Below are 25,967 nucleotides of genomic sequence, written 5' to 3'. Positions count from 1 at the left end.
CTGGAATTTTTTTGAGGATGTTTCCAGTAGAATGGACAAGGGAGAACCAGTTGATGTGGTGCATTTGGACTTTCAGAAGGCTTTCAACAAGGTCCCACACAAGAGATTAATGTGCAAAGTTAAAGCACATGGGATTGAGGGTAGTGTGCTGACATGGATTGAAAACTGGTTGGCAGACAGGAAGCAAAGAGTAGGAGTAAATGGGTACTTTTCAGAATGGCAGGCAGTGACTAGTGGGGTACCGCAAGATTCTGTGCTGGGGCCCCAGCTGTTTACATTGTACATTAATGATTTAGACGAGGGGATTAAATGTAGTATCTCCAAATTTGCGGATGACACTAAGTTAGGTGGCAGTGTGAGCTGCGAGGAGGATGCTATGAGGCTGCAGAGTGACTTGAATAGGTTAGGTGTGTGGGCAAATGCATGGCAGATGAAGTATAATGTGGATAAATGTGAGGTTATCCACTTTGGTGGTAAAAACAGAGAGACAGACTATTATCTGAATGGTGACAGATTAGGAAAAGGGGAGGTGCAACGTGACCTGGGTGTCATTGTACATCAGTCATTGAAGGGTGGCATGCAGGTACAGCAGGCGGTTAAGAAAGCAAATGGCATGTTGGTCTTCATAGCGAGGGGATTTGAGTACAGGAGCACGGAGGTGTTACTACAGTTGTATAGGGCCTTGGTGAGGCCACACCTGGAGTATTGTGTACAGTTTTGGTCTCCTAACTTGAGGAAGGACATTCTTGCTGTTGAGCGAGTGCAGCGAAGGTTCACCAGACTAATTCCCGGGATGGCGGGACTGACATATCAAGAAAGACTGGATCAACTGGGCTTGTATTCACTGGAGTTCAGAAGAATGAGAGGGGATCTCATAAAAACGTTTAAAATTCTGACGGGTTTAGACAGGTTAGATGCAGGAAGAATGTTCCCAATGTTGGGGAAGTCCAGAACCAGGGGTCACAGTCTAAGGATAAGGGGGAAGCCATTTAGGACCGAGATGAGGAGAAACTTCTTCACCCAGGGAGTGGTGAATCTGTGGAATTCTCTACCACAGAAGATTGTTGAGGCCAATTCACTAAATATATTCAAAAAGGAGTTAGATGTAGTCCTTACTATTAGGGGGAATCAAGGGGTATGTCGAGAAAGCAGGAATGGGGTACTGAAGTTGCATGTTCAGCCATGAAGTCATTGAATGGCGGTGCAGGCTCAAAGGGTCGAATGGCCTACTCCTGCACCTATTTTCTATGTTTCTATGAGAGGCTTTGGTGAGCCAGGAGGTGAGCCACTTGTGCTGGCTTTCATTTATTAACCCATATTTTTCCAAGTGACAATTAATTTTGTCCCAGATTAATGTCTCTAAAAGTTTCCCACCACTGACATTAGGCTGACTGACCTGTAGTTGCCGGTTTTATCCCTCCTTTTTTGAGCAGGTTTATAACATTTAAAATTCTCCAGTCCTCTGGCTCCACTCCCATATCGAAGGAGGATTGGAAGATTGTGGCCAGAGCCTCCACAATGTTCATCCTCAACAATCGAGGATGCAACCTATCCAGACCGGGTGGCTTTTCTAATTTGAGTGCTGACAACCTTTTAAGTAGCTTCTCTTTATCTGTTTTTATCCTATCCAATTTCTCTACTACCTCCTCCTTTACTGTGGCAATAGCAGCATTGTCTTCATTCGTGAAGACAGAGGCAAAGTACTTATTTAGTACCTCACCTATGCCCTCTGTCTCCACAAAATATCTCATTTGTGGTCCCTAATCGTCCCCACTTTCCTTTGATTACCGTTTTACTATTTATATGATATACCTTACTCGACCTATTTGCAGCCTTTGATGTGGTTGTCTACACCATCCTCCTCTAATACCACTCCTCCATTGTCCAGCTGAGTGAGACTGCCCTCGACTGGTTCCATTATATATATCCCATTTGTAGTCAGAGAATCACCTGCAATGGCTCCTCTTCCTGTTCCAGCACGGTTACCTTTGGAGTCCCTCAAGGACCTATCCTTGGCCCACTCCTATTTCTGATCTACATGTTGCCCCTGGCAACATCATCCAAAAACACGTCAAATTTCACATGTATGCTGGCGACACCCAGCTCTACCATCATCATAGCCAGTCCCTCGAAATCGAGGAAGACTTATTTGCACTCTAAAAGTGAGTTCTTAGGTGACTGAACAGTCCAATACGGGAATTACAGTCTCTGTCTGTCCCACTTGTGACAGTCGTTGAAGAGTGGATGGGGAGTCTGGTTTGCCACACGCCCCTTCCGCTGCTTGCGCTTGCTTCCTGCATGCTCTCGGCGACGAGATGCTCTTCCTCCATTTAAGGCAGTCTTTGGTCAGGGACTCCCAGGTGTCGATGGGGATGTCGCATTTTATCAAGGAAGCTTTGAGGGCTTGCTTTGGGAGTCTTGTGTCCAGCATGCGAACAATGTGGCCCGCCCAACGGAGCTGGTCGAGTGTGGTCAATGCTTCGATGCTGGGGATGTTGGCCTGATCGAGAACACTGATGTTGGTGCGTCTGTCCTCCCAGGGGATTTGCAGGATCTTGCGGAGGCATCGTTGGTGGTATTTCTCCAGCGATTTGAGGTGTCTACTGTATATGGTCCACGTCTCTGAGCCATACAGGAGGGCGGGGTATCACTAGAGCTCTGTAGACCATAAGCTTGGTGGCAGATTTGAGGGCCTGATCTTCGAACACTCTCTTCCTCAGGCAACTGAAGGCTACGCTGGCACACTGGAGGCGGTGTTGAACCTCGTCGTCAATGTCTGCCCTTACTGCTAATAGGCACCCGAGGTATGGAAAGTGGCCCACGTTGTCCAGGGCCGTGCCATGGATCTTGATGACTTGGGGGGGGGGGGGGGGGGCGGACAGTGCTGTGTGACGGGGTCAGGTTGGTAGAGGACCTTTGTCTTACAGATGCTTAGTGTTAGGCCTATACTTTCGTATGCTTTGGTGAAGATGTTGACAGACTTGGAGTTCATCCTCTGAATGTGCGCAGACGCAAGCGGCGTCCGCGTACTGTAGTTCGACGACAGAGGATGGGATGGTCTTGGATCTGGCCCGGAGAGGACGAAGGTTGAACAGATTGCCATTGGTTCAATAGTTTAGTTCCACTCCAGCGAGGAGCTTGTTGAGTGTGAGGTGGAGCACTGCAGTGAGGAAGATCGAGAAGAGGGTTGACGCGATGACGCAGCTCTACTTGACTCCGGTCCGGATGGTGATTGGGTCCGTGGTGGATCCGTTGGTCAGGATTACGGATTGCATGACGTCGTGGAGCAGGCAGAGGATGGCGACATACTTTTGGGGGCAGCCGAAATGGAGGTCGCTCCACAGTCCCTGGCTGTTAACAGTATCAAAGGGCTTTGTAAGGTCAAAGGAGGCCATGTACAAGGATTGGTGCTGTTCCCTGCATTTTTCTTGCAGTTGTCACGCCGTAAAGATCATGTTCGTTGTACCCCTTGGTGGAATCTGCACTGTGACTCCGAGAGGAGCTCCTCAGCCACTGGGAGAAGACAGTTGAGGAGGATTCTAGCGATGACCTTCCCAGTGGCTGGTAACAGGGAGATTCCGCTGTAGTTGCCCCAGTCGGACTTGTCCCCTTTTGTAAAGATGGTCACGATTACGGCATCTCTGAGATCTCCCAGCATGCTCTCCTCCTTCCAGATGAGAGAGACGAGGTCATGCATTCGTGCTAATAGTGCCTCTCCGCCATTCTTTAGTGCCTGAGTGGGGATTCCATCCGCTCCCGATGCCTTGTTGTTCTTGAGCTGACGGGTGGCCTTTTCTACCTCGTGCAGGGCTGGGGTTTTGCTGAGATGGTGGCGGGTAGCATGCTGCGGGATGGAGTCGAGGACACTCGTCTCAAAAGCAGAGTCTCAGTTAAGGAGATCTTCGAAGTGCCCCTTCCAGCGGATCCTGACTGCCTCAGTGTCCTAGATGAGTGTCTCCCCGTTCTTGACCAGCAGTGGGGTGGACCCTTGGGTGCTTGGGCCATAGATGGACTTGACTGCGGTGAAGAATCCTCGCACATCATGGCTGTTGACCAGCTACTGAATCTCCACCCACCATCTATTCTTTAGGTCGCGGGTTTTTTGTTGGACCTCGGCCGTAAGCCGTCTGTAAAGCTGCTTTGCTGCTCCAGAGTTGGGTTGTTGTTTTAAGTTCAGAAATGCCATGCGCTTGCGATTTATTAGCTTTTGGATCTCCTGGTCATTCTCATCAAACCAGTCCTGGTGTTTCCTGGTTGAGTGACCGAGCGTCTCTTTGCAGGCACTGGTTATGGTGGCCTGGAGGGCAGACCAAGCGTTGTGAGCATTCTGCGTCTCGGGCTCTACCACACTACTTCTCTCGACCCTTCAACTGCAATTGATTTTGTCATGTTGCTTTTCCAACATCCTGTATTAGATAGAAACATAGAAACATAGAAAATAGGTGCAGGAGTAGGCCATTCGGCCCTTCTAACCTGCACCGCCATTCAATGAGTTCATGGCTGAACATGCAACTTCAGTACCCCATTCCTGCTTTCTCACCATACCCCTTGATTCCCCTAGTAGTAAGGACTTCATCTAACTCCTTTTTGAATATATTTAGTGAATTGGCCTCAACAACTTTCTGTGGTAGAGAATTCCACAGGTTCACCACTCTCTGGGTGAAGAAATTCCTCCTCATCTCGGTCCTAAATGGCTTCCCCCTTATCCTTAGACTGTGGCCCCTGGTTCTGGACTTCCCCAACATTGGGAACATTCTTCCTGCATCTAACCTGTCTAAACCCGTCAGAATTTTAAACGTTTCTATGAGGTCCCCTCTCATTCTTTTGAACTCCAGTGAATACAAGCTCAGTTGATCCAGTCTTTCTTGATAGGTCAGTCCCGCCATCCCGGGAATCAGTCTGGTGAACCTTCGCTGCACTCCCTCAATAGCAAGAATGTCCTTCCTCAGGTTAGGAGACCAAAACTGTACACAATACTCCAGGTGTGGCCTCACCAAGGCCCTGTACAATTGTAGCAACACCTCCCTGCCCCTGTACTTAAATCCCCTCGCTATGAAGGCCAACATGCCATTTGCTTTCCTAACCGCCTGCTGTACCTGCATGCCAACCTTCAATGACTGATGTACCATGACACCCAGGTCACGTTGCACCTCCCCTTTTCCTAATCTGTCACCATTCAGATAATAGTCTGTCTCTCTGTTTTTACCACCAAAGTGGATAACCTCACATTTATCCACATTATACTTCATCTGCCATGCATTTGCCCACTCACCTAACCTATCCAAGTCGCTCTGCAGCCTCATAGCATCCTCCTCGCAGCTCACACTGCCACCCAACTTAGTGTCATCTGCAAATTTGGAGATACTACATTTAATCCCCTCGTCTAAATCATTAATGTACAGTGTAAACAGCTGGGGCCCCAGCACAGAACCTTGCGGTACCCCACTAGTCACTGCCTGCCATTATGAAAAGTCCCCATTTACTCCTACTCTTTGCTTCCTGTCTGACAACCAGTTCTCAATCCATGTCAGCACACTATCCCCAATCCCATGTGCTTTAACTTTGCACATTAATCTCTTGTGTGGGACCTTGTCGAAAGCCTTCTGAAGGTCCAAATATACCACATCAACTGGTTCTCCCTTGTCCACTCTACTGGAAACATCCTCAAAAAATTCCAGAAGATTTGTCAAGCATGATTTCCCTTTCACAAATCCATGCTGACTTGGACCTATCATATTACCTCTTTCCAAATGCACTGCTATGACATCCTTAATAATTGATTCCATCATTTTACCCACTACCGATGTCAGGCTGACCGGTCTATAATTCCCTGTTTTCTCTCTCCCTCCTTTTTTTAAAAAGTGGGGTTACATTGGCTACCCTCCACTCCATAGGAACTGATCCAGAGTCAATGGAATGTTGGAAAATGACTGTCAATGCATCCACTATTTCCAAGGCCACGTCCTTAAGTACTCTGGGATGCAGTCCATCAGGCCCTGGGGATTTATCGGCCTTCAATCCCATCAATTTCCCCAACACAATTTCCCGACTAATAAGGATTTCCCTCAGTTCCTCCTCCTTACTAGACCCTCCGACCCCTTTTATATCCGGAAGGTTGTTTGTGTCCTCCTCAGTGAATACCGAACCAAAGTACTTGTTCAATTGGTCCGCCATTTCTTTGTTCCCCGTTATGACTTCCCCTGATTCTGACTGCAGGGGACCTACGTTTGTCTTTACTAACCTTTTTCTCTTTACATATGTATAGAAACTTTTGCAATCCGTCTTAATGTTCCCTGCAAGCTTCTTCTCGTACTCCATTTTCCCTGCCCTAATCAAACCCTTTGTCCTCCTCTGCTGAGTTCTAAATTTCTCCCAGTCCCCAGGTTCGCTGCTATTTCTGGCCAATTTGTATGCCACTTCCTTGGCTTTAATGCTATCCCTGATTTCCCTTGATAGCCCTTGATGAGCAGAACTTTTCTCCAATTAAATATTGGGAAGACCAAAGCCACTGTCTTTGTCCTGCTACAAACTCCGGTACCTAGCCGTCGATTCCACCCCTTCTCTGGCCACTATCTGAGGCTAAACCAGACTGTTCACAACCTCTGCGTTGCTGCGTCGTATTTGACCCCGAGCTATATCCTTTCGATCACCAAGACTGCCGACTTTCACGTCCGTAACATTGCACGTATCTGCCCCTACCTCAGCTGATCTGCTGCCGAAACACTCATGCATGCTTTTGTTACCCCCAGACTTGACTATTCCAAAGCTCTCCTGGTCAGTCTTCCACCCTCTAAACTTCAGCTCATCCAAAACTCTTCTGCCCTATCCTGATTTACACCAAGTCCCATTCATCTATCACCCCTGTGCTCTCTGATATACATTGGCTCCCGGTCCAGCAATGCCTCGATTTTAAAACTCCTCATCCCAGTGTTCAAATCCTTCCATGGCCCTGCCCTATCCTATCTCGGTGATCTCCTCCAGCTCTACAACCCTCAAGAACCTTACATCCTCCAATTCTAGCCTACTATGCACCCCCAATTTTCTTCACCCCTCTATTGATGACCGTGCCTTCAGCTGTCTAGGCCCTAGTCTCTGGTAATCGCTCTCTAAATCTCTCCACCTCTCTCCTCAAAACCTATCTCTTTGAAAATGTTTTTGGTCGTCTGTCCCAATATCTCTTTTTTTAAAAATTCGTTCCTTGGATGTGGGCGTCACTGGCAAGGCCAGCATTTATGGCCCATTCCTAATTGCCCTTGAGGTCAAGTAACTTATTCCCTCATGATGGTTCTCTTACCTCCTGCTGCAAGGCCAGTCTGACATCTATATCCTTCAAGACTCAGCCAGCTCGTTCAGTGGTGGTAATACCAAGCCACTTTTGGTAAGGAACATTGAAGTCCCCCACCCAGAGTACATTCTGTTTATTTTTATTCATTCATGGACCTGCATTTATTGCCCATCCCTAATTGCCCTTGAGAAGGTGGTGGTGAGTCCCTGTAGTGAAGGTACTACCATAGTGTTGTTAGGGAGACAGTTCTAGAATTTTGACCCGGTGACAATGAACAAATAGCGATATATTTCCGTCAGGATGGTGTGTGACTTGGATGGGGAACTTGGAGGTGGCGGTGTTCTCATGCACCTGCTGCTCCTGTCCTTCTAGGTGGTGGGGATTGTGGGTTTGGGAGGTACTGTGGTTTGCTGTCAAATTTTGTCTTATAATGCCTCTTTGAAGCACCTTGGGACGTTATACAATGTTAAACAGGTTATATAAATGCAAGTTGTTCTTGTTGTCAAAAATACCATAGTTCCTCGCATCTGTGGAAAATTACTGTACAAAAAAAAAAGCTCCAAATCTACTCATTATATAAATATCTACATTTTAATTAGTCAAAAGATACTGATTAGTACTATGCATGCCAAAATTCACATTTCATCCTAAAAACAAGGCTGTAAAACCCGTACACTGGGACATCCTGGGGGACGACAATGGCGGGTCCTGAGGGAAAATCTGGTGACCGGGGGAGACGCCCCTCTCTTGGTGCAGGGCGGTCATCGTCCTGCTGCCCAAGAAGGGCAATTGCCGCCTACTTAAAAACTGGTGCCCGGTCTCCCTCCTCAGCACAGATGACAAAATATTTGCCATGTCTGCTTGCCTTGGCACCGTGCTGGCCCACATGATCCACCCCGACCAGTCATACACAGTCCCCGGCTGAACCATCTACGACAACATTCATCTGGTCCTGGACCTGGTCCGCCATTCCCAGAGGGCTGGTCTGTTGGTCACCTGCCTTTCCCTAGACCAGGAGAAGCTGTTCGACAGGGTGGACCGACCACAAATATGTCTTCGGGACTCTATGCGCATTTGGGTTCGGGATGCATTTCGTCGGCTGGATCCGACTTCTGTACGCTGCCACGGAGTGTCTGATTAAGGTCAACGGATCTTTGAAGGCGCTCCTTCGCTTCGGGAGAGGGGTGCGTCAGAGATGCCCCATGTCCGGCCAGTTATATGCCATCTGCGTGGAGCCTTTCCTGTGCCTCTTGTGGAAGAGGTTGATGGGACTGGCTCTGCAAGGGCCGGGTGTGGAGGTCGTCCTCTCTGCTTACGCCGATGACGTACTCCTCGTGGTCATGGATCCCATTGACTTGCGGAGGATGCGCGAGTGCCAGCAGGTCTACTCGGCACTGCCAGGATCAACTGGGAGAAATGTTCCGGACTCCTGGTGGGTCAGTAGTGGGTGAGCTCCCTGTCAGAGGAGTTCAGGCCTTTTGCCTGGAGCACCAATCATCTTCTCTACCTGGGAGTTTATCTTAGCCCTGCCGAGGAAGCCTGGCAAGAGAGCTGGAGACCAAAGTCGCCGTTCGCCTAGGGCACTGGATTGGATTGCCCCAAGTGCTGTCCTACAGGGGTCGAGCGCTGGTTATAAAATCAAGTGGTGGCAGCTATGCTATGGTACCGGTTGGTCACTTTGATCCTCCTCCTTGCATTTGTCACCAAGATACAGAAGAAGCTTATCACCAAGATATAGAAGAAGCTTGTTTACTTCTTCTGGGATAAAAGGAAGCATTGGGTCTCTGCCGCAATTCTGAGTCTCCCGCTTAGGGAGGGTGGTCAGGCGCTGGTGTGCGTGTGCACCCAGGCTGCGACTTTGTGTCTTCAGACCCTGCAGAAATACCTGTACGTCGCGGATCCTCCAGATGGTATGTGCTGGCGAAGTATTTCTTCCGTCAGCAGGACAGCCTCAACTATGACTTGCCACTGCTGTTTGTAAACCTGGGAGGCATCTGGGCCTCCATGCGAGGGCTGCCTGTCTTTTACCAAGAACTGATCAGGGTCTGGAACAAGGTCGCCTCCAGGCGCATCTCTTCCTCATCAGGAGTGGCAGCTGTCCTTCAGGAGCCCCCACTCAGGAATCCACACCTCCATGGATGGCGCCTGCCCTAGGCCGACGTCCAGCTCGCGGCCAAAGCCATCGAGTCGCTAAAAGTGGCACTGGGCTCTGACTCCACTAGGTACATCGAGGAGGCTCAAGCACATGGAGCGATCCTGTTCGAACTGACCCCCGTCCGGACAGAATTCCTCATCGACGTCAAACCCTGGAACCTCTCTCGGGAGCCAGCGCCTCACAACTTGAGCCGCCTCTGGGAATTCCCTTCCGTGCCTTTCTATTCTGCGAGGAGATTCCTGTATGGCTGCTCGCATACCCTCCATTATGCCATCCTCGTCAGCCATCCGGACATGCTATGGCGCACCATTTTGCCGTCCGGTGGAGGTGGGTGTCCCCAATGCAGGGCTCTCTATGCGGGAGTCCTCCCTTTATCTATTGGGGATTTGCCCCGTATTCCATGTTTTTAAATAGAATGTGTGAGGTTGCAGCCTCTCTTCCATTATTTAAAACGGGCTGCTCCTCAATTTCTGGCTGCACTTCAGTCCCACACTGCTGATCTTTGGGCACCCGGTGCAGAGGGGAGCGGGCAGGTCGGATGGCCCCATTGTGGGACTGGTCCTGGCCAAGGTGGCCATTAACAGGTCCAGGCAGCAGGCATTCAGCCCGACTGCCTGTCTCCCTTCCGCAGCTACGTTCGTGCCAGGGTGTTCCTGGAGTGCATCATTACCCCCCCACAGAAACTAAATTTCGATTTGATTTGTCAGGTTTTCTTAAACATTTTTGGTTAGTTTGCAGTTTCTAGTTGTCCTGCCTCTTTAACAAGGTGGGGGGGGGGGGGGGCACTTGGTTTAATTAGATAATTTAGAAGAGTTGTAAAGCCTGCACCAATTTGGCAACTTACCGTTATCTGTGCAACCTGGTGTATCCAAACACTCTGCAACATGCCACCGAGGCGTTTCTACCAGCAGCAGAGAGAAGGGCATTTGGCAGATGGGGCAGTGGCCACCGTGGACGGGCCTGCCGTTGGCGGGAATGTGTTTTGCTTCGTGCACATTGTGCGCTGGCTGAGGTGGCGTAGAGCAGGTGACAGCCCGGGACAGCGCGGCTTGCTCTGGTGCCTGGCCTGCGTGTGGCGCAGGAGGGGTTGGATCCCGAGCGGAGAGAGCCCCTCGGCCCCTGGGTGCACTCTGACACCTGTGGCGGCGGCGGCGCGATCCTTTCGCTCGGCTCCTGAATGAGGACGGGTTATTAGCAGCAACAGCACCGCTATTTCCTCCCTGTTGGACTTTAGGCCAGCTGTCGGCTTCCTCGGGAGAAGGGCTATTGGTCTCGGCGGTGTTTACAGGACGCTTTAGTTTCCGCAGACATTGATATTCCCAGATCTCGGCCTCGCTGCTCATTGCGCGCGGTTGGCCGATGGAACGGCGAGCCGTTCAGAGCGCGCGCTCGCCGGCGGCAAGTTCCAACTCCAGGTGGCAAATTCGCCACAATTTATTACATTCAGCCACAACACCCCCCCCCCCCCCCCCCCCCCAAACCCAATCCAACAGTTCTATTTTATTTAGGTAAAATGTGTGTGAAATATTTATGATTTCCCCCCTCCCCCTTGAAATGATCAAGCATTGTTTGTGGCACACACACCGTGGCGAATGTGAGATGTGCCCGGGAGGAAGCGGGGGTTTGAGTTCGGCCGCTCGCTCGCACTCTCTCCACTGTCACCATGGCCGCCGCTTTTGTGGCTCAGGCTCGGCTGGAGGCCGCTCTGCAGGCTGCCGTGAGCCCAGCGGAGAAAGAGCAACTCGTCCTCGAGCACGTCAGAGAAATGGATGGGAGGGACACGGATTTAAAAGTCCCTGAGTTTGAAGAAGGTGAGCTCTCTCTTCCACCCCACCACCGACAATAAACAGGACGGAATCTCGGCTTGTTTAGGTGGGGGGAGGGGTTTTCCTTCTTAGTGGCTGAATTACAAAGTAAAAGGGATTGTCCACTCTGCAATGTAACAAGTGACGGCGGGAGATGTTTATTTATAAACTGAGTACGCGCCATTTCTTTTAAACAAGACAAGTGTTGGACTCCTGCACAGTTGTCCCAGTGTAATAGCAGTAAACGGGTCTCTGTTCGTTAATCATGTTCTTGTCTAGGATCGGACTAATTGCAATCAAAATATCACAGAAACTACAAGATAATTTATTTTATAGTTTTCTATCCAGTCAATGTGTGCTGTATATGTGCACAGACTGAAAACCAGATAGTGGGACTTGCGGTTCCTTCCCTCCCAGTCGTAACATCTTGTACACTCTGTATCATGGACTGTCCAATAAAACACAGTAAGCGATTCTTGTAAATGTATTTATGATCAGTTTTAAGAGGGCCAATTATGTGGTATTGTCAGTGAGGAACCAGAATAACAGTTGAAAATATGACGTGAATGACGAATTATGTAGAAGTGGCCTTAAAAGGCGAAACGTCACTTAACACAAGGGAGTGGAGTTTCTGCAGATATGCATGCAACCTGGCCAACATTGCTCCCTCAACTCAATCATTAACTGGTCATTCAACTCATGCGGTCTGGGGATTTTGCTGTGATTTCATTTTACCCTGAACTTTAAGATATTAAATGTATGGGAGTCTTCCTTGTCCTATCCTATTGTAGTAACCAGCTGCATTTTAGTCCATAATAAATAAAATACCTCATGTTTTTTGCCTCTACTACCACATCTTTCAGATTATTGCAAACATATATTACTTTTTTAAATTTACTCAGCAATTTAAATTAGTCCTATAGCTTTACTTTCCGAGTATATATTGAACTAATATTGGGGTGTTATGTTTAGATTGTTTAATTATTCAAAACACTAAATACGTTGAATGATAAAGGAGTAGTAATTAGGTTTATTATAGTTAAAAGCAATGTTACACTCAAATTCAACTACTTGCAACCGATGTCTTGCAGGCTGACTCACTTCTAACTAAACCTAACCAGTTGGTTATTTGCAATATAGATACACATATATTTGTTAAGAGAATTAAGTTCTTGTATTCAAACTAATCTATCATTACATTGGGTTAACCTTATTTAAATGTTTTAATATTTTGGATGTTATAATGTGGGTTCTCCTTTTCAGATGGTCGAGCTTGACATTTCTAATCTTTCTTCCTGGCTTATCCCTTTTACCATTAGAATTGCTTTTCTCTCTAGAGAATGTATATGTTTTTTGGGTGCGGCGACTGGAATCAAAGTGTGCTGTTCTGTCTACACGTCCCAGCATTCTGTTTACTTCATCAGACATTGAAAATGATACGTCTATTCTCAGATGTGATTTCTGGAATAAGAACATAAGAAATAAGAGCAGGAGTAGGCCACCTGGAGCCTGCTCCGCCATTCAATAAGATCATGGCTGATCTGATCATAGACTCCGCTCCACTTCCGTGATCCAGAAACATTGGCCACTTGGACAGATAAATGCCCTTTACTATTGATAACTGAGTTAATGCCAGGTAACTATTCATGGATTACTATCTTTCCTCATTCTCGTGATGCTGAGTGGCATTTGGTAGACCCAGCCACTCTATCCTTTTTCACTACTTTTGTGGCACTGCTCTTTCATGTCCCAGTGTAGCTAATACATCACCCGCAACGGCTTCTCTTGTTTCTGCATGATCACCAACGAAAGCAAAGATTTCATGTTGGATTCCTGTGACAAAAATTAAGCATTTTTGACTAGTTTTGGCTTGATGACTGTTGTTTTAAATCTAGCTAAAGTACATTAGCAACTTAAAAACCATATATTGGTACAATGTTGCAAAAATCACCAATTACAGGCTTGAGGGAAGAATAATGCTAAACTGAAACAATGTTATCTCGTTGGTTCAGTTTTCATATGACAGATGGTTCCTTTTATAAATTTCAGTGATCTGTTCAAAATGTCGCCAGTCTAAGTAACTTTTTTTTTCTAGATATACAGGTACAAAGACTGGTTCTGTTAGATTTTTAAGTTGACTTTTAAATTCAGTCATTGAAGGAAGCGGCCAGATTGAAACTTGAGGGAGAAGCAAAATTAGTTTGGATCTTCCAAAAGATAGTTTAAATTCGTATGGGCTCCAGCAAGAAGAAAAAGAACAATATCTAACATAAACACTCATCATAGACAATCCTTCGGAGTCGAGGATGACTTGCGGGAATTACAGTCTCTTTCACAAGTGGGACAGACGGTGGTTGAAGGAGTGGGGGGGGGGGGGGGGCGCCTGGGTTGCCGTGCGCACCTTCCGCTGTCTACGCTTGACTTCAGCTTGCTCTCGGCGAAGAGCCTCGAGGTATTCAGTGCCTTCCCAGATGCTTTTCCTCCACTTTGGGCAGTCTTGGGCCAGGGATTCCCAGCTATCCGTGGGGATGTAAAATTTTTTCAAGAAGGCTTTGAGAGTATCCTTGAAGTGTTTCCTCTGCCCACCTGGGGCTTGCTTGCTGTGTCAGATCTCCAAGTAGAGCGCTTGTTTTGGGAGTCTTATGTCAGGCATGTGGACAATGTGGCCTGTCCAGCGGCGATGATTGAGCGTGGTCAGTGCATCGATGCTGGGGATGTTTGCCTGAGCGAGAACACTGACATTGGTGCACCTATCCTACCAGTGGATTTGCAGGATCTTGCGGAGGCAGCATTGGTGGTACAGCTCCAGTGTTTTGAGGTGCTTGCTGTACATAGTCCATGTCTCTGAGCCACATAGGAGGGTGGATATCACCACTGCTCTGTAGACCATGAGCTTGGTGCTGGGTTTGTGGTCCTGGTCTTCAAACACTCTTCCTCAGGTGACCGAAGGCTGCGCTGGCACACTGGAGGCGGTGTTGGACCTCATCTGCCCTTGTTGACAGTAGGCTCCCGAGGTATGGAAAATGGTCCACATTGTCCAATGCCCCATCATGGATTTTGATAACTGGGGGACAGTGCTGTGTGGCGGGGGCAGGTTGGTAGAGGACCTTTGTCTTACGGATGTTTAGTGTAAGGCCCATGCTCTCGTATGCCTCGGTGAAGGTGCTGACGATGGCTTGGAGTTTGGTCTCCAAGCAAGCATCGTCTGCGTACTGTAATTCAATGATGGAGGATGGGACAACCTTGGATCTGGCCTGGATGTGGCGGAGGTTGAACAGATTCCTGTTTATCCTGTAATTTAGCTCCACTCCAGCAGGGAGTTTGCTGAGGGTGAGATGGAGCATTGCAGCAAGGAAGATCGAGAAGAGCGTTGGTGCGATGACACAGCTTTGCTTGACCCCGGTCCGAACGTGGAATGGGTCTGTGATGGATCCGTTGGTCAGGATCACGGCTTGCATGTCATCGTGGAGCAGGCGGAGGACGATGAAAAACTTAAACATTATCTACAAAGGGTCACCTTAGTACTTAGAGTTGTTATCCTTTTATTTTTCCACTCATTAGGTGAAAGTATTTCCACTCCCGCCACAGTACCAAAATGATCCTAACCAAAGTAACAAGTGATGTCCTCTGTGACTATGGCCAAGTTGTTTTTCTACATTAAAGACACTATATAAATTTAAGTGGTTGTTGTACTCCTAGGAAGGGAAGCTGAGACATATCGTATTTCAAAATGAAGATGGTGAGCAACATGATCCAAGATACTTGGATCATGAGAAGGATATTAAGAAGGGGCACAATGAGAAATTCACAATTCAACAGAGTTTGATGGATATGACCTGGACATCATAGAAACATAGAAATTAGGTGCAGGAGCAGGCCATTCGGCCCTTTGAGCCTGCACTGCCATTCAATAAGATCATGGCCAATCATTCAACCTCAGTACCCCTTTCCTGCTTTCTCTCCATACCCCTTGATCCCTTTGGCCGTAAGGGCCATATCTAACTCCCTTTTGAATATATCTAACGAACTGGCCTCAACAACTTTCTGCGGTAGAGAATTCCACAGGTTAACCACTCTGAGTGAAGAAGTTTCTCCTCATCTCGGTCCTAAATGGCTTATCTCTTCTTCTTAGACAGTGACCCCTGGTTCTGGAACTCCCCAGCAACGGGAACATTCTTCCTGCCTCTAACCTGTCCAATCCTGTCAGAATTTTATATGTTTCTATGAGATCCCCTCATTCTTCTAAACTCCAGTGGCTACAAGCCCAGTTGATCCAGTCTCTCCTCATATGTCCGTCCTGCCATCCCAGGAATCAATCTGGTGAACCTTCGCTGTACTCCCTCAATAGCAAGAACGTCCTTCCTCAGATTAGGGGACCAAAACTGAACACAATATTCCAGGTGTGGCCTCACCAAGCCTCTGTGCAACTGCAGTAAGACCTCCCTGCTCCTATACTCAAATCCTCTAGCTATGAAGGCCAACATGCCATTTGCCGCCTTCACCGCCTGCTGTACCTGCATGCCAAACTTCAATGACTGATGTACCATGGACCCAGGTCTCGTTGCACCTCCCCTTTTCTTAATCTGTCACCATTCAGATGATCTGTCTTCCTGTTTTTGCCACCAAAGTGGATAACTTCACATTTATCCACATTATACTGCATCTGCCATGGATTTGCCCACTCGCCTAACCTGTCCAAGTCGCTCTGCAGTCTCATAGCATCCTCCTCGAAGCTCACACTGCCACCCAGCTTAGTGTCATCTGCAAACTTGGAGATATTACATTCAATTCCTTCATCTAAATCATTGATTTATATTGTAAATAGCTGCGGTCCCAGCACTGAGCCCTGCGGCACCCCACTGGTCACTGCCTGCCATTCTGAAAAGGACCCGTTTATTCCGACTCTCTGCTTCCTGTCTGCCAACCAGTTCTCTATCCACGTCAATACATTACCCCAAAGCAAAATAGAGATGAATATGGCGTGAGCAAATCCTGTAGATAGACCTAAGCAACAATTTGAACTTTATGAATTTCTCATTTATTCCCCAAGTTCCAATCCAGGTTCTGTATAAAAATTGCTGTCTGCTTTTCTTATTCATAGAAACATAGAAAATAGGTGTAGGAGTAGGCCATTCGGCCCTTCTAGCCTGCACCGCCATTCAATGAGTTCATGGCTGAACATGCAACTTCAGTACCCCATTCCTGCGTTCTCGCCATACCCCTTGATCCCCCTAGTAATAAGGACTACATCTAACTCCTTTTTGAATATATTTAGTGAATTGACCTCAACAACTTTCTGTGGTAGAGAATTCCACAGGTTCACAATTCTCTGGGTGAAGAAGTTTCTCCTCATCTCGGTCCTAAATGGCTTACCCCTTATCCTTAGACTGTGTTCCCTGGTTCTGGACTTCCCCAACATTGGGAACATTCTTCCTGCATCTAACCTGTCTAAACCCGTCAGAATTTTAAACGTTTCTATGAGGTCCCCTCTCAATCTTCTGAACTCCAGTGAATACAAGCCCAGTTGATCTAGTCTTTCTTGATAGGTCAGTCCCGCCATCCCGGGAATCAGTCTGATGAACCTTCGCTGCACTCCCTCAATAGCAAGAATGTCTTTCCTCAGGTTAGGAGACCAAAACTGTACACAATACTCCAGGTGTGGCCTCACCAAGGCCCTGTACAACTGTAGCAACACCTCCCTGCCCCTGTACTCAAATCCCCTCACTATGAAGGCCACATGCCATTTGCTTTCTTAACCGCCTGCTGTATCTGCATGCCAACCTTCAATGACTGATGTACCATGTCTCGTTGCACCTCCCCTTTTCCTAATCTGTCACCATTCAGATAATAGTCAGTCTGTCTCTCTCTTTTTACCCCCAAAGTGGATAACCTCACATTTATCCACATTATACTTCATCTGCCATGCATTTGCCCACTCACCTAACCTATCCAAGTCGCTCTGCAGTCTCATAGCATCCTCCTCGAAGCTCACACTGCCACCCAACTTAGTGTCATCCGCAAATTTGGAGATACTACATTTAATCCCCTCGTCTAAATCATTAATGTACAGTGTAAACAGCTGGGGCCCCAGCACAGAACCTTACGGTACACCACTAGTCACTGCCTGCCATTCTGAATAATCCCCATTTACTCCTACTCTTTACTTCCTGTCTGACAACCAATTCTCAATCCATGTCAGCACACTAACCCCAATCCCATGTGCTTTAACTTTGCACATTAATCTCTTGTGTGGGACCTTGTCGAAAGCCTTCTGAAAGTCCAAATATACCACATCAACTGGTTCTCCCTTGTCCACTCTACTGGAAACATCCTCAAAAAATTCCAGAAGATTTGTCAAGCATGATTTCCCTTTCACAAATCCATGCTGACTTGGACCTATCATGTCACCTCTTTCCAAATGCGCTGCTATGACATCCTTAATAATTGATTCCATCATTTTACCCACTACCGATGTCAGGCTGATCGGTCTATAATTCCCTGTTTTCTCTCCCTCCTTTTTTTTTAAAAAGTGGGGTTACATTGACTACCCTCCACTCGATAGGAACTGATCCAGAGTCAGTGGAATGTTGTAAAATGACTGTCAATGCATCCGCTATTTCCAAGGCCACCTCCTTAAGTACTCTGGGATGCAGTCCATCAAGCCCTGGGGATTTATCGGCCTTCAATCCCATCAATTTCCCCAACACAATTTCGCAACAGCCAAGCTGATTCTTTGCAGAGAGTAGAATCTAATAAGAGCTTGCCAACTCCTATAGAACCTGCCCCCTCTCAGTCAGACATTCAATAGAATCTTCCGGCAAAGAAAACCAACTCTCGTTAAGACTAGAGAAGAAATTCGCCTGGTCACTGCAGTTAATGCTCACTTGCTTAAACTAGATGCGCATATTTTTCTTTCAGGATCTTTAGGTAAATTAATTAGGATTGCTTTAATTTATATCTTGTTGATTACATTAATTGCATGAAGTTGATGTTGAAGATGGGCTTTACATACAAATTAGTATGCTGCTCTGACATTTTTAGCACGAAGACATGTTAAAACAAGTGAAGCAATGCCAAATGTGTACAAGGTATGCTAAATGGAAGAAAGCCGTCAGAATTTGCTAATGAAAGATTCTAAGAAATTGAGCAATGTATCAAGTAATTTTCTTACTGTTAGAATTTAGTTATCTTTAACAGATTGTCTATTTATCGAGCTACCTTTTTATAATTCTGAATAGTTTAAAATTGCCACGGTCAGGCTTTTTGGATTGGAGTAAAAAAATTTTTGTTTTTTTAAACTTTTTGTGATTGACAGTTTTGATGAAATTATGTTGGTACTTTACTCAGCTGGAATTAATTACACCTTGAGCTTCAAACTCATTCACTTATGAATAGACAAAAATCACTTAGAATTTAGTCTTGGAAAATTTTTGCATGGTAAATGAGCAAATCTAAATTGACTTTTATAGTTTCAGAATATCTGAAGTCAAGCACAACAGAATTTGTGTTTGTCACCAAACTATCAGGATCACTGGTGTTTGAAGTAATTAATATTTATACTTGCACAACAAAATATTTATTATACGGTGGAAATTTGGAAGGAACAATATTAAAATTACAAGCAGGTCCTCTCCAATGGTTACTAGTGCAGCTAACCCTATGATGATGATGATGACAAAAGTATATATTTCATTTAACTTCAGCCATAAAGTTGAATTTTTCTTGCGTGGCACTCTGACAACAAAAATTGTATTGCACATACATTCTAAAATGTATTTGTTAATTTCCTGTTGTAAGACATTTGAATTAAAACATGAGATCTGTAATGGTATTTAGGTGAGTCTTTGTGTGTATTATGCAATAATTTTAACAATTTCTTCACCATTTTTGAAGTAAGACAATATTTAAGGCTTTAGATCCTTTAAAATTCAGCTCCTATAAATTGGCAATTTTGGGGGATTCAATGTATATGTAAAGTTATCACTTAAAGACTGACACTATCTTCCCATTAGTGGAAAGACACTACATATAGACAGCAAATTGGTTTAAGGGGGTGGGGTAGTGCTGGGCACATTTAGTCATTTAGTTAGATTCCTTAACCTATCTAGAAGTAGGGAATGGCCAGGAAAGTAGTGATCTAGATTGATTGTGAAACCTAGATGTAGGGAGGAGAATTTTAAAATATTTATTTTAAGCTTTTTAAAATATTGATATGAAGCTACTCATAATGTTAGGAAGAATTACTGTTTTTGAAGGGTGGAAAAATTACAGATAAAGTAAACCTGTAGCACTGTTTTGCTTCTCACATTCGTCAGTTTATAGATAAGGCCAACACTGGATTCTTGCTGAGTCCGCCTACCAAATGTGCACGGTGTTCATTTTTAAAATTTAAACAATAAATAAACAGCTGGGTTGCCTAGATTTTAGACCAACTGTGCAGGGAGCTGCTTGAATCTGACTGTTTAAAACCAAGATTTCACTGTCAGACTTGGGTTCAATTTATTTTCCTTTTCCATTGCTCAGGAGCTTAATTTTACATCTGGGTTTTTGTAGATGTATTGTGAATAACGGTTCCTGGAGTAGCTGTGCAAACTTTCTGTACACGTGTGTGGTTGTCATTTTGTTGATCTTTAAGGTGCCATGGGTGTAATAAAATTAGAACTTAGGGCCCAAGTTTCCACACGATAAAAAACGGGCGCCCCTCCGAGCTGGGCGCCCGTTTTTCGTGCCTAAAAAAAAACCTCGCGATTCTGGAGCGTTCTGCAGCTCCTTGTCTGCCTGGCGCAGCGCCCAGGGGGGCGGAGCCTACACTCGTGCCGATTTTGTAAGTGGGAGGGGGCGGGTACTATTTAAATTAGTTTTTTTTCCTGCCGGCAACGCTGCGCGTGCACGTTGGAGCGTTCGCGCATGCGCAGTGTGAAAAAAACATTGGCACTCGGCCATTTTTGTAGTTCTTTGTAGCTGTTTAATTTTTGACATTTTTTTTTAATAAAAGCACATTGCCATCAGCACTTGCACATTGCCATCTCACTGTCTCGTACCCCCCCCCCCCCCCGCGGGAAGAACGGGCGCCTCCTCTTATCCCCCAACCCCCACCGGCGGGAAGAACGGGCGCCTCAGGCTGACTGCAGAATTCTCCATGGCTGAAGCACTTTCACACAGGTAGGAAGATGGTTTATTTAATCTTTTCTTTGCTTATAAATGTTTATTCAGGTTAGATTTATTTGTATAATATTTGTAGAAGTATAAATAAGGATTTATTGTAGAATTTAATGTTCCCTTTCCCCCCTCCCCCCCCCCCCCACTTCGTTCTGGACGCCTAATTTGTAACCTGTGCCTGATTTTTTAATGTGTAGAACAGGTTTATTCAGTTCTACAAAAATCTTCACTTGCTCCATTCTAACTTAGTTTGGAGTACGTTTTCACTGTGGAAACTTTCAAATCTGGCGTCAGTGGCCGGACACTCCCCCTTTTGAAGAAAAAATTCTGTTCCAAAGTAGAACTGTTCTACCTGACTAGAACTGCAGAAAAAAAAATGTGGAGAATTGCGATTTCTAAGATAGTCTGTTCTCCACCAGTTGCTCCTAAAAAATCAGGCGCAAATCATGTGGAAACTTGGGCCCTTAGTGTGTTGATTTTTGTGGCTTCCTTCTGTTTTTATTAAGTGGACATTGTTTTGTGCCTCTTTATCTGTTTGTAGGTTCTCCCTCCTCCCCTCCCCAGACAATTTTTACATTGCCTTAATTTTTGTTGGAGGGTATCCTTGAATCTTTACTATCTGTTCCAATATGGAAGATATGCACTGGTGTGTTTCTTACAACATATACAGGATATTATTGGTGTAATACTTGGAAGTCTTATCCATTCTGCCAGAATAGTGTGGTAATCCATTTTATTCAGTGCCCTCCAAGTCATCTATGTTTTGGAGTGGTTCCTTTGCCTAATTGATCTTTTCTTCCTCTGGGAATTATTTTTGCTGCTGCTTGTTGGAAGTCACATAAAATGAAAATAGCATGTTTTCCATCTTCCCTTTTTACAACAATAACTTGATATTAGAACATGTGCTTAGTCATAAAGGTATGTTTTAATGAGCGTCTTATAGGAGGATAGAGAGGCGGAGCAGCTTAGGGAGGGTAATCCTGGCATCTGAAAGCACAGCCACCAATGGTGGAGCGATTAACCCTTGTGTTGGTCTACCTTGTGTAGCGTTCCTCCTTTGTTCTCTCATGCATGGCATAAACATAAGCGTCTCCCTGACAACAGAGGCAGCGCGAGCCTGGAGCAGCTACGAGATTGCCGCCGAGACCGGCTTTGAGCTGGTCGAAGGGATTGGCGGTGACCACTCTGACTTCTCTCACGACCCTTCGAGAAGCTAAAATGGAGCAGGGCCCCAGCATGTCTCATTCCCACCCCTCATCACATCTCCGATCTCCCACCACCTTTCCTGAAGGTGCTGCTCAGTGCTGAATTTACGGCTCACATCCCACCGTAGGCAACTAGGCCCATACAGTAGAGCCTGGTCTCCAGTCGTCTCTGAACCCCTTGCCACTGGACCAAGACCGTGCTCTGCTAAGTCCGTGTGGTAGCCAGTGTGCAACGGCCACCCCACGTTAAAAAATGTCATGCACAGGCATCTTCCACCCTTCAAAATGAAGTTCAGGACCTGGAACATCAGGACTCTCCTAGACAACCCCAACAGCGGCAGACAGGAACATCTCACTGCTATCATTGCCCAGGAACTCAGATGCTTCGAGTGAGTCCTGGCGGGCAGTGAAGACCACCACCACCTTTTGGAAAGGCAAACCAGAAGAAGAACATCACCTCCATGGAGTTGGCTTCGCCATCAAGAATGAACTGGTGGGCTGTCTCAGAGACTTCCCCTGTGGCATAAGCGAACATCTCGTGACTCTCCAGCTCTAGCCCGAACAAATGCGCCACAGTCATCAGCGCATATGCCCCAACACTAGACGCAACAGATGAGACCAAAGAGGAATTCTACTCCAGCCTCTATCAATTCCTGTCCCGACTCCCTACAGAGACAACAAGCTGATCCTCCTTGGCAACTTCAACGCTAGAGTCAGTAAGGATACAGACTGTAGTCAGACGGGGAGGCATGATCCGCAGAGAGGGGGTAGGGAAAACCAACTCCAGCAGTACCCTGCTCCTGACAAAATGCCTAGAACATGACCTTGTCATCACCAACACCTTGTTCCCTCAGAGGACAAGTACAAGGCATCATGGCAACACCCTCGCTCCAAGCACTGGCACCTGCTTGACTACCTCATCGTCTGAGCGAAGGACCACAAGGACGTGCGCATCACCCACACCATGACAGGAGCCAACGGCCCAGTTAAGAAAGCCCTATACAGCCAGCGCCTCACTGCCAACATAGCGACCCTTGATGATCCCGAGATGCAGAGTGCCCACAACGCCTGGTCTGCCCTCAAGGCCTCCATAACCAGCGTCTGCAAAGAGACGCTTGGTCACTCAACCAGGAAACACGAAGACTGGTTTGACAAGAACGACCAGGAGATCTAGGAGCTAATAAGCCGCAAGAGCAAGGCATTTCTGAACTTAAAGCAGCAACCCAATTTGAGAGCAGCTCTACAGGTGGCTCAAGGCCGAGGTCCAACAAAAAACCCGCGACCTAAAGAATAGATGGTGGAGAAAGCACAGGAGATCCAGCAGCTAGTCAACAACCATGACGTGCAAGGATTCTTCTTCAGCATAGTCAAGACCACCTATGGCCTAAGGCCCCACTCCACTGCTGGCCAAGAACGGAGAGGCACTCATTAAGGACACCGAGGCAGACAGTGCCCATGGGAGCAAGCACTTTGAAGATCTTCTTAACCGAGACTCTGCCTTCCACGCAAGTGTCTGAGACTCCATCCCGCAGCATGCTACCATCTCGGCAAAACCCCAGCCCTGCAGGAGGTAGAAAAGGCCATCCGTTAGCTCAAGAACAACAAGGCATCAGGAGCAGATGGAATCCCTGCCGAGGCACTAAAGTATGGTGGAGAAGCACTATTGGCACGAATGCATGACCTCACATCTCATCTGGAAGGAGGAGAGCATGCCAGGAGATCTGAGATGCCGTAATCGTGACCATCTTCAAAAAAGGGGACAAGCCCAACTGCGGTAACTACAGAGGAATCTCCCTACTGTTGGCCACTGGGAAAGTCATCACAAGAATCCTCCTCAATGTCTTCTCCCTGTGGCTGAAGAGTTCCTCCGAGTCGCAATGCGGATTCCGTCCATTAAGGGGTACAACAGACATGGTCTTCACCACGCGACAACTACAAGAGAAATGCAGGGAACAGCATCAACCCTTGTATATGGCCTCCTTTGACCTCCCAAAGGCCTTTGATACTGTCAATCGTGAGGGACGATAGAGCATCCTCCGTTTCGGCTGCCCCCAAAAGTTTGTCACCATTCTCCACCTGCTCCATGATGACATGCAAGCCGTAACCCTGACCAACTGATCTACCACAGACCCAATCCCCGTCCGGACCGGGGTCAAGCAGGGCTGTGTCATCGCACCAATGCTCTTATCGATCTTCCTTGCTGCGATGCTACATCTCACTCTCATCAAGCTCCCCGCTGGAATTAAACTATAGAATCGATGGGAACCTGTTCAACCTTCGCCGCCTCCAGGCTAGATCTAAGATCGTCCCTTCTGTCATCGAACTACTGTATGCGAACGACGCTTGCTTCTGCACACCCTCCGAGGCCGAACTCCAAGCCATCGTCAACATCTTCACCTGAGGCGTACGAAAGCATAGGCCTTGGACCAAACATCCGTAAGACAAAGGTCCTCCACTAACTTGACCCCGCCACACAGCACTGCCCCCGGTCATCAAAATCCATGGCGTGGCCTTGGACAATGTGGACCATTTTCCATATCTCGGGAGCCTATTATCAGCAAGGGCCGACATCGATGACGAGGTCCAACACCACCTCCAGTGTGCCAATGCAGCCTTCGGTCGCCTGAGGAAGAGAGGGTTTGAAGATCAGGACCTCAAATTTGGCATCAAGCTTATGGTCTACAGGTCAGTAGTGATACCCGCCTTCCTATATAGTTCAGAGACGTGGACTATATACAGCAGACATCTCAAAGCACTGGAGAAGTACCACAGTGCTGCCTCCGCAAGATCCTGCAAATCCACTGGGAGGATAGACGCACCAACGTCCGTGTTCTTGCTCAGGCCAACAGCCCCAGTATCGAAGCACTGACCACGCTCGACCAGATCCATTGAGCGGGCCATATCATCCGCATGCCTGACACGAGACTCCCAAAGCAAGCACTCTACTCAGAACTCCTACACGGCAAGCGAACCCCAGTTGGGCAGAGGAAAATTTTTTCAAGAACATCCTCGAAGCCTCCTTGATAAAGTGTAACATCCCCACCAGCACCTGGGAATCCCTGGCTCAAGACCGCCCAAAGTGGAAAAAGAGCATCCGGGAGGGTGCTGGTTGCCGAGAGTATGCAGAAATCAAGCGCAGACCGCGGAAGCAGCGTGCGGCAAACCAGGCTCCCCACCCACCCTTTCCTTCAACCACTATCTGCCCCACCTGTGACCGAGACTGTAATTCCCATATTGGACTGTACAGCCATCTGAGAACTCACTTTTAGAGTGGAAGCAAGTCTTCCTCGATTTTGAGGGACTGCCGATGATGATGATGATGATGCATGGCAGGTGTACACACCGATGTGTACATACAGGATTGCAAATGTATGGTGGGGTAGTACAATAGGACCAGTAGAACCTGGCAGTTTCTTAGAAAATTGAAGATGACTTAATGGCATAAGCCATCACCTTCTGGAATTATTTCCATACACCACTGAAGACAAGAATGGAAGCAAGGTGATTGAAGTATCACAAGTAGCAGGTAAAATAATGGAGATTATTCTAAGGGATAAACTGGAAGAAGTTAACAAGGAACGTAACCAGCATTATTTAGAAGATTATGCTTGACAAACCACCATGACATATTTGAGAACATTACAGATAAGTATAGGATCTCCCTATGATATTTGGACCTACAAATAATTTTGTCAAAATTATGTATGAAAGACTTCTACTCAAACTAAAGGCCATCGTAATATAGTGTAGAACTTTGGGGAGGCTAAGAAGTTTTGTAAAAAATGGGAAACTGAGTACTTCAGGTATAAATTCAGACTGGAGGGTGATGTTTCATAAGTATCAGACCTGAGACCACTGTTGCTTCTAGTTTACATAAATGGCTTCGATATCAAAATGTAGGCTTCTCAAATATGCTGATTATTACAAAATAGGACACCAATAGAGAGGCAGTGAGATTTTCCGAAGAATTTAAATCCGCAGTGCAATTAGGGAGGCAAATGTCAAACTTAATACTGTATTGGACATTATTTGGAAAAAATGGCATCAGGAAATGGTATTAACCTGATGGATAGAACTTGCATTTACTGTAATGTATTTCATTTTCTCAAGGCATTCAAAAGCACTTTTATAAAAAAAAATGTTCCTGGGATATGGGCATTGCTGGTAAGGCCAGCACTTATTGCCCATCCCTAATTGTCCTTGAGAGGTGGTTGTGAGCCGCCGCCTTCAACCGCTGCAGTCCGTGTGGTGAAGGTACTCCTTCACTGTGCTGTTAGGGAGGGAGTTCCAGGATTTTAACCCGCGACAGGAAGGAATGACAAAAAATTTCCAAGTCAGCATGGTGTGTAACTTGGCGG

The 25,967-nt window shown here is 46.7% G+C and overlaps 2 protein-coding genes across 4 annotated transcripts in view; one reads left to right on the top strand and one right to left on the bottom strand.

Moving 5' to 3' along the window:
- dclre1a (DNA cross-link repair 1A (PSO2 homolog, S. cerevisiae)) overlaps positions 1–10,809 on the bottom strand; it is a 77,163-nt gene extending 66,354 nt beyond the window's left edge. Inside the window, exon 1 of the mRNA XM_070876605.1 lies at positions 10,285–10,809. Coding sequence (XP_070732706.1) covers positions 10,285–10,783 — 499 coding nt within the window. The 5' untranslated portion in view covers positions 10,784–10,809. The remainder of the gene's footprint in view (positions 1–10,284) is intronic.
- A 246-nt stretch (positions 10,810–11,055) lies between these two features.
- The window catches only part of nhlrc2 (NHL repeat containing 2), a 116,984-nt gene continuing 102,072 nt past the window's right edge, over positions 11,056–25,967 (top strand). The window contains exon 1 of one of the 3 annotated variants that reach the window (XM_070876607.1): positions 11,056–11,251. In XM_070876607.1, the coding sequence (XP_070732708.1) occupies positions 11,104–11,251 (148 nt within the window). In that variant the 5' untranslated portion in view covers positions 11,056–11,103. Of the gene's footprint in view, positions 11,252–11,673; positions 11,711–25,967 lie in introns of those variants that run through there. The other 2 variants (XM_070876609.1, XM_070876608.1) reach the window with 2 other exon arrangements.

The sequence above is a fragment of the Pristiophorus japonicus genome, chromosome 3, assembly GCF_044704955.1.
Source record: "Pristiophorus japonicus isolate sPriJap1 chromosome 3, sPriJap1.hap1, whole genome shotgun sequence".
Classification (NCBI taxonomy): Eukaryota; Metazoa; Chordata; class Chondrichthyes; family Pristiophoridae; genus Pristiophorus; species Pristiophorus japonicus.
The sequence above is the reverse complement of the archived record's forward strand: the minus strand, read 5'-3'. Positions and strand labels throughout refer to the sequence as shown.